This window comes from Aythya fuligula, chromosome 5 (genome assembly GCF_009819795.1).
Source record: "Aythya fuligula isolate bAytFul2 chromosome 5, bAytFul2.pri, whole genome shotgun sequence".
NCBI lineage: Eukaryota > Metazoa > Chordata > Aves > Anseriformes > Anatidae > Aythya > Aythya fuligula.
The window spans coordinates 5,152,883-5,171,229 of NC_045563.1; the positions used below are offsets into that span (position 1 = coordinate 5,152,883).

At 36.0% G+C, this 18,347-nt stretch overlaps 1 protein-coding gene across 1 annotated transcript in view; it reads left to right on the plus strand.

Moving 5' to 3' along the window:
* Positions 1–18,347, plus strand: part of ARID4A (AT-rich interaction domain 4A) — a 47,016-nt gene that overhangs the window by 5,078 nt on the left and 23,591 nt on the right. The window contains exons 5-11 of the mRNA XM_032188590.1: positions 186–276; positions 10,855–10,934; positions 11,029–11,123; positions 11,726–11,858; positions 13,794–13,873; positions 15,784–15,860; positions 17,533–17,696. Of these exons, the coding sequence (XP_032044481.1) occupies positions 186–276; positions 10,855–10,934; positions 11,029–11,123; positions 11,726–11,858; positions 13,794–13,873; positions 15,784–15,860; positions 17,533–17,696 (720 nt within the window). The remainder of the gene's footprint in view (positions 1–185; positions 277–10,854; positions 10,935–11,028; positions 11,124–11,725; positions 11,859–13,793; positions 13,874–15,783; positions 15,861–17,532; positions 17,697–18,347) is intronic.

Consider the following 18,347-nt stretch of genomic DNA (forward strand, 5'->3'; position numbering starts at 1 on the left):
AGCTTTTATGCCTAGGAACCTTTGTTCCTACCAGCCATATGACTACATTTCACAGAGTAACATACAGCTAAAATGCATCTTAAACAAACAAACCAGCTTAGTGGAAGAATTCATGCTTACATGAGTTTTACCTCCATTATTTGAGTTAGAGATTATACGTAACCTTGAGATACTCCTTTCTGCAGGTCGGTGCAATGGTTGAAACAAAAATGCCTGACGGATCCTTTCAAGAAGCTGTTATCAGCAAGTTGACAGATGCGAGTTGGTATACTGTAGGTGAGTAGCCACATGTTTTCATTTATGGCCTCTAATCTTTGAACAACGTATTTCTAATTATAGATAATAATGTAAGTAATTATATCTTGTGTCGTAAAAGCTGAGATTTTGGAAGGGACTTTGTCTTCCAGGTCTTGTTGTGCTTTTCCTTTTAAAATAGAATAGTAATTATTTGATGGTGAAGGAGGCTGTTGCAGAGATAATTGCAGAGCTCAGCAGTCAAGTGCTATTTGGCACAATGTCTGTATACTGAAGCTGGTTTCACTCACTAGAATTTGAGAGAGTTTTTGCAGATTTTAAGACATAAATGTAAAAAATCCAGTTCTAGCTGAAAACTCGTGACATGTAATAGATGACTGACATGCAAGCATTCTTTCACTGGATGCAATCTCATAAACGTGAAAAACATTAGTACTACCAGTAGCTTCTATGTGTTCTGAAGGGATTTCTCCATTTTGTGTAGAGTTGAGGGTCATGTTTTGTATGAAAAAAAACAGAAGAAAGGATTTTTATTTTCTTTTAAGGAATTGCCTTTAATAGAAAAGTGACGACATTCTTTTTTAACTTGAAATTAACCATTGGTTTAAATCATTAACAAGTAATGAGTATATCTAAAGTAAAATAGAAAACAGCGTTGCCTTTTGTGCTGAATGCTCATGCGTTTCTCAGTTATGGAAACAAACCTCCAGAATGCCTGGTCCGTGAAATTTCAAAATTGAATGTGGATTTATTGCAAGAGAAACTTCATTATTTTCAATAATTAGAATTGTTCGTTACGATATCTAGATTTTTCTGCAATAACTTTAAAAGTAGAAAGACAACAGCCAGCAGCACTCAAGTAATAATCCTAGATAAGCAAGTATTTAAAACCCCAGTAATTGAATCAAATAGTTTTGGAAGTACCCGGCTGAGAGGAAACACTGTACATTCTAATTTTGTCCACAGCTTTTGAGATAGGTACTTGTAAATTTAAATTGATATTTGTTTCTTCTTACTAGCTGCGTTATATATAGAATGTATTCAGGTTTTACTTTATATTCTTCAGTACCCTGCTGAGGCATCCCATACAGCATGACGTGTTGATTATTTTAATTCAGTAGCCTTTTTTTTTTTTTTCCTTAAGTTAGAAGGAAGGTATTTTCAGTAATCCAACCTTTCCATTGCAGTGGGTGAGACTATGTAGTCTTCGATGGGATCAGGATAAGACTCACAATCTCAATAGAAGTAATTCGGAAGGATTTATCGCGACGTGATTATTATTATTGCACACTTTAAATGTAAGCCAGTCCACTTATCAGTTGACAAAACCCCACTGCTCTTTGCATATTCATATCATCATATGTCATTATCTCAAATATCAGGAAGCACTTCTTTACTGTGCAGGTGACAGAGCACTGGCACAGGTTGCTTAGAGAGGTTGTGGAATCTCCTCCTTGGAGATCTTCAAAAGCCTCCTGGATGTGGGGTCCTGGGAACCCATTCTTTGGGCTTCCCTGTTTGAGCACAGGGTGGGACCAGAAGACCTCCAGAGGTCCCAGCCAACCTCAACCATGCTGTGATTCTGTAAATTTCCTTTAACTATATACCACTGCTATAAAATTCTAGATTTAGCTTTAAAATTGTAGTGTGTGTCAGGTGAGGGGGAAAAGGCAGGCTTATTTTGGAGTGCAGTTTTTAAACCTGCTTGGCCTTGCACTATGATGTAACACACTTTGTGAAGAACGTTGGACCTTTTCTGTGCAAGTCTGAGACTTTTGCCATGCAGGTGCAGAATAGATAAGAAACACCTTTCTTGCACTAATACTTCTATGGTTAATGAATTAGCATTTCCGTTTTGAAAACTTTCCTTATTTTAGTTTTTGATAGTTGTTTTTTTTCCTAAATCTGAATTTGACCTGGAAAATTTAAATCAGTAAACCAACCACATTCCCACTTCAGTGATTAAAAATTATTTTTTAATTGATTTAAGAAGTCAGATAAATTTAATTATTTTTCATTTGACAGGTGAATTTCAAATCCCCTGTTTTGGGGGATGGGTTTTTGTCTGTTTCCTTTTTTCTTTTGAGCAGAACGCTTCTGTCAAAAATCTTTACTTGATGAGTGGATAATTTGAAGTGTGAATACATATTTTGCCTTGTTTTAGTGGATTGTTGTTTAGATTTAACAAGTTTTTGAACACTCTACAATAACAGATAAATCATGCATGTCGTGATTTTTACCTTATACATTTATTAACTGCAGTTCCTCGGAAACTCAGAAGCACGGCTTGATTTATTATCCTTTTTTTTTCCCCCTGAAGAAATATCTTTTGACAGCTAGAATAGAGAAAATAAGGTCTTATGTTTTCCATATGCAAATGTATTAAGACTGCTAGGACTTTGTCAACATTTGGAACTGTTAGGAGTGGAAGGGGATTTAAGTAATTCTATGGTAAGTTAATATGCAGTACTGTAATATGGCACATAGAGCACATATACCTTTGACTATAAAAATACAATTGTAACACACTGGAATTGTATTTAGATGTTAAGAACGTTTTTATGAGCAGTATGTGGTTGCAGGTTTATAGGTATTGAAAGCCGAGGTAATGTCCAGATGAAGCAGTTTATGAAGTTTGTATCTTAATAACGTGGTTACTTGAACTTTTAAAGTTGGGGAAATGCTCTAGCTTGAGTACAGAAACATTGAGGTGTGAAAAACGAGCCTTATTTTTAGGCTGTTTCTCCCATTGTATCCTTGTAGAAAGCTTTGGATAGATATTGAGTGTGTGTTTATGTTGCTGTCAAGTAAACAGAGTTGAATTGGTTCCTTCTTAATAGATGGTGGCCATACTACTTGGCAGTCTTATTGACTGATTCAGTCAAAGCTAAAAGCTGAAAGGAAGTGGATTAAACAGCTTTTCCAGTTCGAGAATGTTTTCTTGAATGTGGTCAGGCTTGAGTTGGAAAGCACAAGGGAAAGCTTGCTTTTAAGTAGCGCTTTTCCTGTGCTATTTATTTTCTGTTTTATGTAGCATCTTGTTCGCAGTGATTTAAAAGTAGTCTGATGAGGATAAAGAAATCAGTAATAAATACTCGTTAATAAATAAATAAATAATTTGCTGTGGTCGGCTACTTTGTCACCAATAACAACAGAGACACAATGTCGATGAGTCTATTTTAACTGTAGATCTCCTGTCTGTTACTAGTGTTCTGCCCAAAATACATCAAGGTTTTCTTTCCTTGCTAGCTGCCGTGGAATTATTTCACCTCTTATTGCATAGTAATGGTGTTTCTGTAGCCATTTAGTCACTGAAGTTTTCAACTGTGATGTGGAAATACCTTCAAAAGTCAGCTCTTTAAGAGCTTAAGCAGGTAAAGAAGTATAAGCAGGTAGAGGAACAAAAGCTTGTTGGAGTGAAAGTTTAGCAATGTCTGAAGAACTCCATCACACGTCTCTGCCCTCTCGTCTGCTCAACAGAATGTAAAGAGGGATGACAGTAATAGCAGTTTAAGTTCTGTGAGCAACAAATGGCTCGGTTGGATGTTTTAATCTTTTCAAACTTAATTATTTTAAATGAACTTACTTAAAAAATTTGAAGTGCTGCCTTGATGCTTTTGAAGTGCTGAATATTTTACTAGGTGATAATTATACAGCATTAGAACAGTCCATCAGATCTGTTTTCAGTGGAGCCATGTTAGATTGTACGCTCAGCAAGCAGTAATTCAACCTGATTCTCTGTTAAATTGTAAAATGCTGCAGGTAAATACTGCAATAATGTCTGAAATAACTTTAAAAAAAAAAAAAAAAAAGGAAAGAAAGAAAATGGGCCACACCTAACATAGTACATGGTTATATTTTCCATCCATAACCTTCTCTGGAATCTTAGAATTGTTACCATAATTTCAGAAAACAGAAACCGCCGTGTATATGTTCTTTAAGGAAGTACTTTTATAAAACTTTTCAGAGGGGAAAGCAATGTGGTTTTTATATAAAAGTACAAAACAGTATTTTCAGGAAGCATCTGAAGAGCTGCTGTTAAATCAACCCTTTTTTTCTCGTCTCATCAAAACAAGTATCATCTTTCTTTTGACAAGGCTAAGGCCAGCAACGTGCGTGTGCTTAGATCTGTTGTTGAAGATGTGTAATTTAACCATACCTGCAACTTTAAATGGAAGTAAAAAAAACAGACCAAATACATTGTATACGTACAAGCCTTGTGCCTTGTCTTTTGAGAGACAAAGGCATGGAAAAGTTCTTCTGAAGAAAGAGAAAAGGTGTAGCTAACTATTATTTTTCCCTTGAAATGAAAGGGAAATAGGAAATTAAAAATATCGAGGGGTATTTGCAGTTTCTAGCAGACCTTGCTGTCCACAGTAGGGCTTATACGTCAGAGTGCAAGAGAACACAATTTTTTTTTTGTCTTTGAGAACTATGGTTTTCAGGCTTTCATGCAAGATGTCTTTTTTCATTTCAAAATTAACCTGAAATGACAGAATATTTTATTATAAATAGTAAATCATTTCTCTCGTTCTTTTCAATGCCCCATGAGAGGAAAAGCCAAAAGGGTTTTCCTCTTTGGCTTTGGTTCTGTATTGTACATCACCACAACCCAGCTTTGGCTGTGCTGTGGGCTGGGCACCGCTTCTGAGACCTCCACGAGCCCTCAGCTCCTCCTGCTGCCGCTCTCCAGGCTCCTGTGGTGGTGGTGGTGGCTTCCTCCTGGCCTGTGGTCGCTGCAGGGTTCGCAGGGAATGCTGTCGGCTGAGTGAGTGTGCTGGGAGGAGTTGGGCACCTGATGCTCGTCCTTGTGCAAGCGAGGTGTGGGGTGGCACGAGTTGCTGGGGAAATGAAGCACAGCGTGAGCCACAGGCTGTGTCACCCAGGGGTATCACACTTAGGAGGGCAGGTGACAGAGATGACAGGTGCTAAATATGTTCTGTGGGTTTTTAAAATTCCAGTTGACAGATCTGAAAACATTTTTCATAAAATGAACTGTGATGTCCCAGGACTTGCGGTAGCAGGAGTAACAGGAGCTATCTGTCTGTCGTATTTTCCTCACCTGTTCCTGAGTGGGGATATTTCTGCTTAGATGAAAAATTCACTTGGTCCTGTCTCCACTAGAACTTGAAGCTCCTAACTTCCCTAATTCCTTTATGAAGGATCAGAAAAGCTCTCAGAGCCACGGCAGACAGCTGATTTTATCCTTGCCAGTTTGTCTTTTTGTAACATCAACAGCACAGCACGCTTCTCGTAGTATGTGCGCGGCGCTGGTCGTGTTTGTGTGGCTGGTTCGACCAGTTCGCCTTCCCTGCATCCTGTTGAGTACTACATCCCAGAAGCATCACTTCATCCTCTGGCTGTGTGTGTGTCATCCCGGAATCCTAAATGACGAGTGTGGCAGGGGAACTGTCCGGTTGTCCCCACCTAGCCGGTGCTCCGGACTTCCCTCACCTCCCGTGAGTTTACTCTTTTTATCTCCAAAATGTTGCTTGGGTGGATTTGGAAGAAATCCCATATTTACCTGGATATGGGGCATATCATGGAGTATGGGCACATAGAAAACTGCGTTCCTTGCTTTCTGAAGAAGCTGAAAGAAGAATAGCAGCACCACGTTTTGTACTCAGGCATGTTCAGGAGGTAGATTTTTTTTTTAAATCTCTTTCTATGTTACAATAGTAAGATTACTGTAACATCTCAGGAAATAAGAAACAGTTTCAGGCAGTAGGCTTTTGTGAGGACATAGTTTTATATGAGTGCTCTCCAAGTTCGTTCTTCGGTGCGTTCAGTCATATTTCTATACATTTCTGCAAACAAACTGAAGCTCATTTAAAATAGTTTTCTTCAAAAAAAACAAACAAAACACTGAATTCTGTAGTCTCTACGGTAGCACAACACTCTGCAGCATCTTGTTACAAAGATGAATCATTGATTAGCGTAATCCCTGGCTCCAAGGTCATTCAACAAGTATTGCCTGAATCCTCGTACTTCCTATATTGTTTCCACAGTTGAAAAACAAAAACTACAAAGCTTTCACAGGTTTATGGATGCATTCATGGATAGCATCTCTGGTAGCTCACAAAGTATTATTTTGTCATTGTTAAAAATAACCAAGTGTGCACAGCGACACAGGAACAATTTCCACTTGTTGGTGTGCATCTTTGTTGTCTTGGGAGACTTAAAGATTTTTCAATGGGAGGGGGGAACGAGATAAAAGTACTTGCTATGCTGTATAGAACCTCTCCTCCTTTGGGCAACAACAGTACCAGAACTTGTTGGATTTGAAGTCAGCAAGCAGATGCAGCCTTGAGGGTTGTTCTCCATATTCTCTCGTCTATTACAAGACTGCCTTGTTCTGGTAAGAGTGATCGCTCTATGTACGAGTAATATTGTAACTCTTATGAGGATGTTATCGCTAGTCTCCTGCTTTGTTCTGCTTTTTCTCTCTCTTTAAGTAAATGAGAACAGATGTTGAGACAGTATCTTTGTGAGAAAAAGATTAATATTATTTTTGTTAATGGCATATGTAGGCACATACAGGCCTTCTACAGAGCTCATCCAGAGGGTGTGGGAAGTTGCACTTTAAAGCATTTTGGAGGTACTCAGTTTTTAATCAACTGAGAAATTCATCCTGGTACTTCCCATATTGTTTGCACGCTTGAAAAACAAAAAGCCACAAAGCTTTCACAGGGTTGTGGATGCCTTCATGGGTAGCATCTCAGATAGCTCACAAATTACTAGCACTTTGGAAGTATTGCATTGATTCTCAGTGGAGAGTTTTGTTATTCTATCACAGCTTTGGCTTGCCTAGGCTTCCACAAGTAGAAAAAAAAAGGATTGCTGTTCATTTCCTGTTGTTATTGACAAGGATGCAGTGAGAGTTTGCATTTTCCATTTTGTTTCCCTGTTTACATGTTCTATATGGAGCATATTCAGCTCCACATAGGACATCTTGGGAATGGAACTAGAACAAACGTTATAACAGAGACAGTTCCTCCAGGCCGTGCTGCTTAGTCATCTTTTTTTTTCCTTCTGTCGGAGCTCTTCATTAAATAACACATATTGGAAGAAAGGCCTCTATCCAGCTTCACCTCCTGTCATTTCTACTTTGTTAGACTGACTCTTCAGTAGCAGGTTTAGGTTCCTGCTCGTGCTTGTCGTTCTCTCTCCAGACGTATCTGCTGCTGCACCCCATCACCACAAGTACGTGCCCACTGAGGTTAGGCAACAGTGGTACGTAAAGGGCTTCTGCTTTTTATGACTTGCTTCTTTGGAAGGACAGGACTGTAAGTTCCTCTTCTACGATAAATATGGCCCTGTAAACACGTCCTCTGATGACTACATTACATGTGTATGGAGAGATACCTCCCTGTCTTCCATCCCCATTTCTTTCCTTCCTTGACACAACTGATTCTGTTCAGTAAAGTCTTTCTTAGGGAGTACAACTTGTAGAATTTCAGAGAATTTGGAGTTACAACAACAACTTGTTTGGGAAATGAAAAAGCATTAATATTAATACAATTAATTGTATTATTATACAACATATATATTGTATAATAGATTATATATTGTACAATATATATAATTATACAATTAATACAGGTTGTTCAACATTAATTTATCAATTTTTTAATTTGTCTTTGTTAGTACTAAGCATTTTAACTAGAGTTAAACACTTTTACTTCTGGGCGTGGTTAACAGTGGAAGGAATTTGCAGCTTATACCATATCCTGAGTGCATTAAGTTCTACCATGACTGCTGTCAGACTGTCAACGTACTGAATAGCCAAAACCACTCTGCTGTCTCACCTATTCATGAAATCCCTAATATACCATCTTGTCTGTTGAAAAGACAAGCCCCTCGGACTTGCTTTAAAATGTCGTGCAAAGGGTGGCAGCAATATGAGCAGCACTTCTTGTGAAGTAGAGTTTTCATAAATAGCAAATGAGATGGAAACCACAAGGCCTTTACTTAGTTTTGGAAAGGTGTATATATATTAAAGGTGCTAACGACATCGATGCGTGGTTCTGGTTACCTTTTAAGTAAGACTTAAATACTTTTCACTGAAAGGGAGTGAAGTTTAAAGTAGCTACAATTACAAAATATTTTGTTTATCGCAGTTAATTTGTGAGACTTGTTTTGCCTCACTTTAGAAATGCAACTAAATGATATTTTGATGTTGTTTTTTTTTAGAAAAATCATCCCATCCTTCCTCTGTTGACATCATATAAAACACGATCGCTAATTTCGCTAAGGAAATTTTTGCCTCTTTATGCTTTTCTGTAATGTACGTTGTTGTTCTGCAAGGATATTGCCTTCCTCTGAGTTGTCCAACTATGCTATCAGCTGCAAATGCTGTTGCGTATGTCCACAACAGAAATTGCTGTAGAAATTTCTTAGGTATCAAAGAAAATCTTGTCTGGTCAAAGAAAGTTTCCTTTTGTCCTTGAAGCAATTAATAAGCATGGCTTTGAAACATGAAAAATAGTAGTGCCCTCTCATGCCTTTTCCTTGTTTTTGAAAATTGTTCCAGTTTATGAATGGTTTGCTTGATTTCTTTGTATACTATACTAGTTTTAATTAAATAGAGCTTCTGGAAGTGGGGAGAAACTAGGCGGATTTTTTTTTTTTCTTCGCTGTCATGTATCAGTCTCTGTTTGCGGTTTCCAATAAAGTAACTTGTTTCTAATCCCCAGACTTTTGTCCCCTAAAATTTCTGAAAATTTATGAGTCCTTTGACTGAAGTTCAGAATGTGTTTGGTAAAGGATAATGATAATCTGCTTTTCAGCCTCTTTAGACCAATGAGAAATGCCAAGCACTGCAGGGTCCATAAAATAGTTTTGAGGGGAAGGCCTCGTTTTGTTTTGCCTTTTAGTGCAAAGTGTATCGGCGGTGGTTTCCTGAAGCTGTAAACCAAACTAGAGGATTTTGAGAGTAGTGTATTGACGTTGGGGTTGACAGGTCTTCATGGTTGCTTAATTTTAAAGTTTTTGAAAAGATTATTGACTAGTATAGCTAATTAGGCTTATAGCTATCTGTTGTTGTTTTTTTTTTAATATTAGCGTTTTGGAGGGGGAAAAGTTAATTGCTTCATGTTTACTATTTTATGGTTGAAGCCATTAAGATTATTTGGTAGTGGAACATGGCACAGCAGTATCTCTACTCCGAAGAGGTAGGAACCTTGAAGCTAAGATAAGCTGTAAGTGTAACCGAATCTGTACTCACACCTTTTTCTATAATTATTACTGTAGCATTATTCCAGTGTAAGGGTTTAATCTAAGATTATGAGAAAGTGGCTATTCTATTAATTTTTTTGACAAATTGTTTTTCTTGCTGTAACCGAACTGTTCCTGCTAACAATACCTGTGTATTCCATATTCCTGCTAGACCATGGTTTTTCTTTTTTTTCTTTTTTTCTTTTTTTTTTTTTTTTAGTGGAAGTAAGTCAAAGTTATTGTATTGATAAACACAACAATCTTTAAAACTTTACTTTTTTTTCAAAAAAAGGTTCACTACTGAACAAAGCATGTTTCGAGTAGTTTAAATATAGAATTGTATTCCGCACTTTGACCCGGACAAATAAACTTTTACCTTACTGAAATGCCAGACTGCAGCCACCTGGTCTCAGCTCTCCTTGTGTGTGTGGCTCAGACAGAGGGGTCTGAACCAGAACCGAGGGATGTAGGACTGCCAAAATACCATGTGCATCTTAAAATACAAACTCTTTCTGTGACTTACTTTAGTTAGAAGGAATATTATTGCTGACTACAGATTGTAGGTACCAAACCATTTAAAAATCTTCAAAATAAAATTTTGGGATAGAGGTGGAGGGAATGGGGGGACTATTATATTTTCTTCTCTTAAAGGAAATCTTTGTGAAAATGTTTTATTTAAACCTACTAAAGAGTAGACATTTCTTGGCCAAAGCTTGTAATAAACTCATTGTATCCTAGACTTCTTCAGCTGAACATTATAAATTGATGGAACTTCCTTTTGACTTATCCTGTTCTGTTAAAACTCATGTTTGTCTGACTTTTCTTTCTGTATTCCTTCTAAATCGGTCAGACCTGCAGTTGCAAGTTTCTCGTACTCTCAGGCTGTTGGTAGCACAGTACTGACAGTGTAGCAAAAACTGTCACACTTGTAATTCTTCTCATTGATTTGTCTTTTTGATGAGTTGTTTGTAGGAAGATAGATAATTCAAATGAAGAAGGTATGAAATAAATGGATAGATTAAGGAAGATTGTTAGATAATAGTAACTGTTGTGCAACCAGTGGCTATGGTATGAAGAGGTGCAACGTATTGATAAGTAGGACGTCTAAATTAGACTGAGACTGTTGCCTCCAGAAGCCTTACTTTGAACTGACTTTGTGAAAATTGAACTTCTTTGTGAAAATGTTATCTGTTCTGAGACTGAATCTTGAATACCACCCTTCCTTTTGTTTGTGAACCAAAGAAACATTAAAATGAAGGTCTTTGAAATGTTGTTTTAGAGAATATTCTAAATTGTGACATAAATAGTAGCTGACTTGTTTTGTCAGCTTGGGAAAGAGATCTGATCATCATCTGCCATTGTGTTTCCTTGACTTCATTCTAGTTTTTGATGATGGTGATGAAAGGACCTTGAGACGAACTTCATTATGCTTGAAGGGAGAAAGGCACTTTGCAGAAAGTGAGGTAAGGCGATGAACATACATTGAAAGCTAAGTAGTACAAGCTTGCTTTTTGATATAATAAGAAATGGCAAATTATTTTTTCTTTTTCCATGTAGACACTTGACCAGCTACCACTAACCAACCCAGAGCACTTTGGAACTCCAGTTATTGGGAAGAAATCCAATAGAGGAAGGAGATCTTCTATTCCTGTGTGAGTTTTGATAGTGCTCTGTTGCTTTCCTTTCTTTTGGAGTCCTTTGCTAAAACTGTAGTGGTACCATTGAAGCTGTAATGGTCTGAAAGCTGTATCGTGCAATCTGCATGCACAGGTTATGGACTTAATTCAGTTCATTTAGATGTGTTCATATCTTAGCAGTAACAGAGAATTGATGTTTTTTCCCTTGTAGTAGCCTTCAGAATGTTTATACTTCTTTCATATAATAGGAATTTTTTGTCAAGATACATAGGATTTTTTAACCTTCTTTATACTGCACAAAGTAGGAAAAAAGATGCTTTTAAATTTTAATGGTAGAGACTATTTCTCTTTGTTTCATATCTATACACAATCAAACCTGATTCATGCCTCCAATTCCAACATCTGCTCTTGCAAAATGCTACTACTTGGAAAGATTTTCTACCAAATTCCTCTAAGATCACTTAATATTCAAGAGTATTTCAAGCAATTTCAGCTCTTAAAATTCTGTTTGTGAAGCTTTGCAGAAGAGCAAGAAAGATCTGGCTGTAAGCTGTATTTGCTCTCAAATGTGAACTTCAGTTGAAAACTTTAAAATACTGTGTGTTTTAATAATTCAGTACTGAAGATGAAAAGGAAGAAGAAAGTAGTGAAGAAGAGGATGAAGATAAAAGGCGTCTCAATGATGAATTGCTTGGCAAAGTTGTGACTGTGACTTGTAATTCTGAGAAGTCAGACTGGTATCCAGCATTGGTAAGTGATTTAAAGCATTGACATCTCTGATGTCATACTACTTAATTTATTTTATTTTTACAAGAATGACATCTGACTTGTTGCGTTGTTCTTATAGTGCTTTTCCTGGATAGGAAAGTTTGCAGAATTCACAACTTTCGTAGCAAAGTTGTGAATGCAGTCAGGCTAAGCTCTGCTGCTCGTATTCTCTAAAAATCTGAATATTCTGCAGTATCTGTGAACAGTAGGAGAGTAAAGATGATCATCCGTGTATAACTTACAGTTTAGTGGCTCTTAAGTCTTTCAAAACTGAACATAAAATGATTGGTATGCAAAGATATTTTTCTACTAAAAATAGAGTAACTTAGGACTTGCGCTCCCAGGCAGTTAAAGAGCAACTAGTTTTATGAGTTTTAAGTGCAGTGGAATTTTTATCTTTTCGTGTTTAATGATTGCCTTTTTCCTTAGACTTTCAGTTTAAGTATTAGTTCCTTTCATGCTTAAATTTATGCGAATCTCCAGTTTTTCTAGCTCTAGAGATTGACAGTCAAATAAAAATAGTAGTCAATGTAGGATACAGCTGTTCATTGCTATTACTAATATTAAATATATTTTGAATAATTTTGAGAGACTAGGCTTGTACTGTAAAGACAGACACTTTGCAGATTGTTTACAAGCACAAAAAAGTTTATAGATGTATATTAAAAGTTGATTTCTTTAGTAAACTTTTATTAGACAGCTTTAGTATTCAGTTTATTAGACAAGCTGAATATGCATCTTCTGTCATCCATCAGGGATGTGTTTATTTTAAATAAAAAGGTACTTGGAATATTAAACAGATAGGCAGGTTTTGTTCACTAGCTTTTACAGATTTCATTTACTTAATTGAGTAAACCATAGTCCTTCATTTTGAATCTTGTTTTCCTTAGCTGGAAAGGGCTTGGCTTATAGCCATCTTCCAACTTAGTTTAACATTTTAATCCCTATGTAAATCTAAGATCAAAAGGTAACGAACTAATCACTGGCTAGTTGTCTTCTTTTCCTTTAAAGAACATTACAGTGTAATGGAGGGTGAGTAGCTGACACTGCCTCAGCCAACTATACCACAGTTAAAAATGTGAAATGTGGTGGTGTTATAAGTGTTCTGGTTGCTGTATATCCCTTCACTAATGGCAGATTTTAACTTCACATGGTTCCAGCTAGGGATTAAGTTACTTAGAAGCTGTGTACCTGCTGTGTTCTTTGCTTGCTGAGAACCCGTAATGTCTTTTTGTGGTTTGGGGATGAATTTCTGCCGCGTTGGAATGAGGTGGCACAGCTTCCACGGAATCCTGGTAGATCAATCTGCATTTCATGGTTTTTGTCCATACATGGTCTAGAATAGAATGTAAACGTGTTTGTGGTAATACAAATACTACAAATGCATTTGTATCACATTTTTAGACATCTGGAGATGGTACTGCTGTGAAACAATGAAATCTGTGCTGGTTAACATTATTCACACCTGAAAAAGAAAAAAAAGATACTTAGCTCTCAGTTTGAGTGCTAAAGATCAGACGCTGGTATTAAATAAGTGGGTTTGTGACTTTCCATTTTAAATAGATGCTTTAAACAGTTTTTATACGAACAGGAGAAAAAAGCTGAGTGCATGAACAGGATTCCATGATGTCACCCCCGTAGAGTACTTTTTGAGTTTACAACTGAAATAGTAAACTATTCTAGCTTGTACATGACAAGCAGAGTAAATAAATAGTTTGAGATAAACTGCTTCTTGAAATTTGTTATTGTTGGCTTTAGTAATGCATATTGAAGTATGTTTCTTTTCTCAGATATGGGAACTATGATAGAAGAAACAGGAAAACAGCTATTTTCCTGCTGTCATTCTTTTCAAGATAAGGTTTTTTGGTGTTTTTTTTTTTTTTTTGCTTAAAAAAAGTGTTTTATTTGAAACTTCAGGTTGTATCTCCCAGCTGTAATGATGACGTCACTGTGAAAAAGGACCAGTGTTTAGTTCGATCCTTTGCAGATTCCAAATTGTAAGTAATAGCTAACTTTTATTAGACTTACCAATTTTTTATTTTTTTTTTATAAGACATTCCTTTTGAAGATGTTAACATTTTTCCAAAATTTCCAAAAGGGTGCAATTTTATATGTTGTTGCTTGTAGACTGTTGCTGTTTCTTACTGAAAAGTGCAAGCAAATGGCTTACCACTTAAGGGCTAGAAGTATTGCATGTTTTGAGAAACATACCTGGTTAATGACTGATTTCAATTTAAGAGAATTGAAATACATTTTTTTTTGTTAACCCTTGTCATTCGTAGTCATTTCCAACTCATTTCTTCTATGTTCCCCATCTTACCCTTTACATTGCATTTGTATTACAGATTGGTACAGTTTTGGTGTCTTTAAAATCAACAAATTCAAAAAAACAGCTGTTAACATTATGTGTTTTCCATTCTGTAACGTATTTGCAAAGTGTGTGCTTTGGTTCTAACAATTAGTTATTACAACTTTACAGGCCCCTATTGTAGTAGTTTCAATATCTGATTGTCCTATTACCTTGAATGCCCAGATACACATTGCTGTTTAAATGGAAAAAATCAAAAAGTGGTTAATCTATGATTTTTTTTTAAAGAAGGGAATGTAAAGTAACTGTTTAATTAAAATGTTTATAGAATCTGGACCAAAAGTTCAGAGAAAAGAAAGAAAGGTCCTTTTAATCTTACTTTTCCCATTCCCTCTCCATCCACCCACCCCACCCTCCAAAAAAAAGGTGGGTGGAAGGAGGAGAGAAAGAGAGGGATGCATGTTACTTAAGGAATAACATATTCAAAAGAATACCAAATCTGTTTTTCAAAGCTGTTTCCCCTTATTTGTTGTCATCTTTTTAAAGCGTTTCTAATGCATCTGTCTCAACATATTGTAACTAACATCCTTGGTGAAGGCCACCTGTCCCCCTCTTTCTCTTTTTCAAAGTGAACAGGTTGTGATTTTTAGTAGTCTTGATGTTGACTAGAATGTGAATTTTTGGTTAGTGAAACATGTTGCAGGTAGCTGAAGGCTTTCTTCAGTCTTGTCTCTTAATGTAGACTTACATCATCAGCCTTCTAGATTCGTATGGTTCCTTAAATGCCAAAGGTAGAGTGTTACTGGAAAAATAAGCAGCCTTGCTCTGTTTTACTCTTTTCCCCATAGTATTATGGCTTTAACTTCAGAAAATGGCGGCCTCCAATTCCTGAGGTTTTACTCCAGATTTCTGAATATAATGACAGAAGAAAAAAAATGTTATTATAATAACTCACTTGTAAGGCTTTCCTTGCAGGTTGGTTAACATTTCCATTGTAGTAATTCAGTAACTGAATATTTATTATAACTTTGGAACAGAGCAGCTCCCATATATTTTGCTATGGAAGCACTTCTGTAATTTAAAAACAAACGTCAACCATGTATCAGTGCAGATTCATGAGTTTGGCTTCACTGTGAGTTTGGCTTCACTGTTCTTTTGTGCTATTAGAAATGCATTTTGAAAATTGAGGGTTTGTTGCCTTTTAACTCAATTGCTATTTTGGGTAGCAACAGTTGAATGGTGTGAGTATTTTAAATTTGGAAAGTGTTTTCAGCCTGTGTCGGGTATTTTAACTGCAAATTTGTGCTTCTTTCTTTTTTCTTTAGATACAGAAACTTTATGAACTTTTCTTAATTTTAATTATGAGAGTTCTTTCAGCCTCTGAATTTCAGAGGAATGCTGGAAACTGTCCTGGTTTTGAGTCTTATATTTTGGCTTGCAATGACAAATGCCCTACGCATTTAGTTGTTAGAAAGGAGCTTGAAAGCAAATAATAAATTTTAATAATTTTTAGAAATTGCTGTTTCTCTAAGTCAAACACTTGCTTTACTGTGTTTGCTTTACTGTTATGAAAATAACCGAACCTTCTTCTTTTTTCAGTTACTCAGTAGCAAGAAAAGACATCAAAGAATTAGATGCTCTAAACTTACCAAAATCCGAGTCCTCCCCTAAAAAAGGTAAATTAGAATAAATTCTAGATTATAAAACAAAAACAAAAACAAAAAAACCCTCATACAATAGTAATTTACCTTTTGCAAATTAGTAACCGTGTGTTGTTTTGAGATGAATGCTCTTGGATATTTCGTAAACAATTTTAAATGTGACAAATTAGAGAAACTGTGGATACAGCTGCCCTATTAATAGAGCAACTAGTAAAAGTGTTACTTGATTTGACTTTCTTCTTTTGTTCTGCTGCAAATTCATGCAAATTGAAGAGAATATTTTGAAGGTACAGTATTTGAAATGTCATTAAACAATGGAATATTTAGTTACCTCTCCTAAAACCACAGTTTTGTGCTATAGCTCAAAACACTTTGTCTTTCTGTGAAAAATACCCAGGCATCAACTTTATTAGAATAGCCTCTGTGAATAGCCTATGATTAATGTTTAAGAGTATAATTACAGAGGTTGATTTTTCTGAATGCTTGGATGATGTGACTACAATATTCATGTTTTTAGTGAGTTTGTAAAAGGCCAGATTCTCACCTTAATATACATCATTCTAAAAATTGTAGAGCTATTCATTCCAGTTGCACCTCAAAATGTAACATTTTTTAAGGAAAAAAACTTAAAACATGTATTTAAAAAAAAAAAAAACAACAACAACAACAAAAAAACAACAACCAAAAAACTGCCACCAACAGTTCCTCCATTTTGGGTCAAGGTGTGGAACAGCTCCTTTACAAGTAATGATTTAACATAATTCAAGGAGGACAGTGTGAGGTGGTTTGATTAAGATTTCCTATATATCTTAATAACTATTTCAGAGTACAGGAACTTCAGAGCAGCCAGAAGTTTAAGGTAAATTGGAGAAAGGATTGTGTTGTTTTGTTTTGTTTTTTTTAATGCAGAACATAGTTGGCTGTGAGGGACATTGAAGAATGAAATGTAAAAATGGTTTCGAGAAGGGTGCCGACAAGTTTGTGAAGGCTACTATTTATCAGCAGCTGTTAAAATACATTGTTAAATATTTTCTTCTCCAGAAATATTGTGAATGGCTCATTGCAGTATGTCACTCTTTTGGATGCTCTTCTGATTCTTCTTCATTAAATAATTTGGGGTATTCCCATTGTACAAGTTCGACCTTTCCTCATATCATCACTTCCTTACTATTTTTTTTCTCTGTTCCAACACAGTTCTCTTAAACAAAATATGTGTATATCTAAACTTTATGACATGAATAACTTCTGAAAACAACAAAGAAATTTATGGTACTTTAGCTGTGATTTTTTTATTTTTTTTTTTCCGTAGCTTTATTCCAGTATTTGTTACTTTCATACAGAAATAGAACAGCTTCACAGTTGCACAGAACATATGTGAATAAGTATAGGTGATTGTCTTTGCTGTGTAAATAAACAGGTGTAAATCTTACTAGTGTTCGTGAGGACATATGCCTTGAAAATACAGATGGATATTCTCAATCTAAGCTCCTTGATTTACTGGCACTTGATTTTTAAAATTTGACTGTCTTGAAATATAAAGCATGTAGACTGATCGTTTAAAACTGAAGTACCTACTTCATCATTTGGTTTAAGTTAACATTGAAATGTACAAGAACATGAAACTTAAAAATGCTTTGTGACTATGAATACTTCAGATGAGGTAAAAACAGGGCCCTTTCTTCTGTAGGGCTACAGGAAGCAAGCACGTTTCTCAACACAAAGACTGTTCCTCGGAACTGGAAAATGGACATAAGTGAAATTATGGAATCCTCTAGCAGCGATGAAGAAGGAGCTACGGCAGAAACTGATGAGGAGGAAATAAAAAGAGAAGAGAAAAATGAAGAAGTAACGGTAAGTCTGGACAATTTCAGTCATTCCTCCAAGATAATAGAGTAATGTGTGCGTCCAACATTTTACCCTCAGACTTACTCACTTCAACATGTTTTTAGACCTGTTCATCTTCCCTTTGCTCCCATCCTCTTTGTTGGTACTTGTGAACAGTGGTAGATTTCCTGCTATTATCTGGTAGATAAAGAAGTACGTAAAGTAAAAAAAAAAAAAAAAAAAAAAAAGTTAAAGGCGGAAAAGAGTGATAGAAAGAATCTGGGTGAAAGAGAAACGTGAACAAGAAATTGACGCTGAGCCAAATAGTAGTAATCTTAGCATTAAATAAAAGTAGCTTTGTATTTTTTTCCTCTGTAGTTCATATGTATTTTACATAAAAAGTAGCTTGTTTCTGAAAATTAGTTTGATAAAAGGTTGAATTAAACTACTGAGGCAAAAATAGAAGCTTGACAAAGAGTGAGGGAGTGCGTAATGGCTGGTAAAGCTATTTGCTTTCTAAGACACTGAAATCAGTGCAGTACTTACCTTAGTGAGTGAGTCACAGTGGGTTTTCTCCTCGACATTACAGGTTATATTACAGGTTAGGAATGGGACAAAGTGGATGAATATTCTGGTTAATGTTCAATTGAAACTTATGGTAAAATGTTTTTCTGTGTT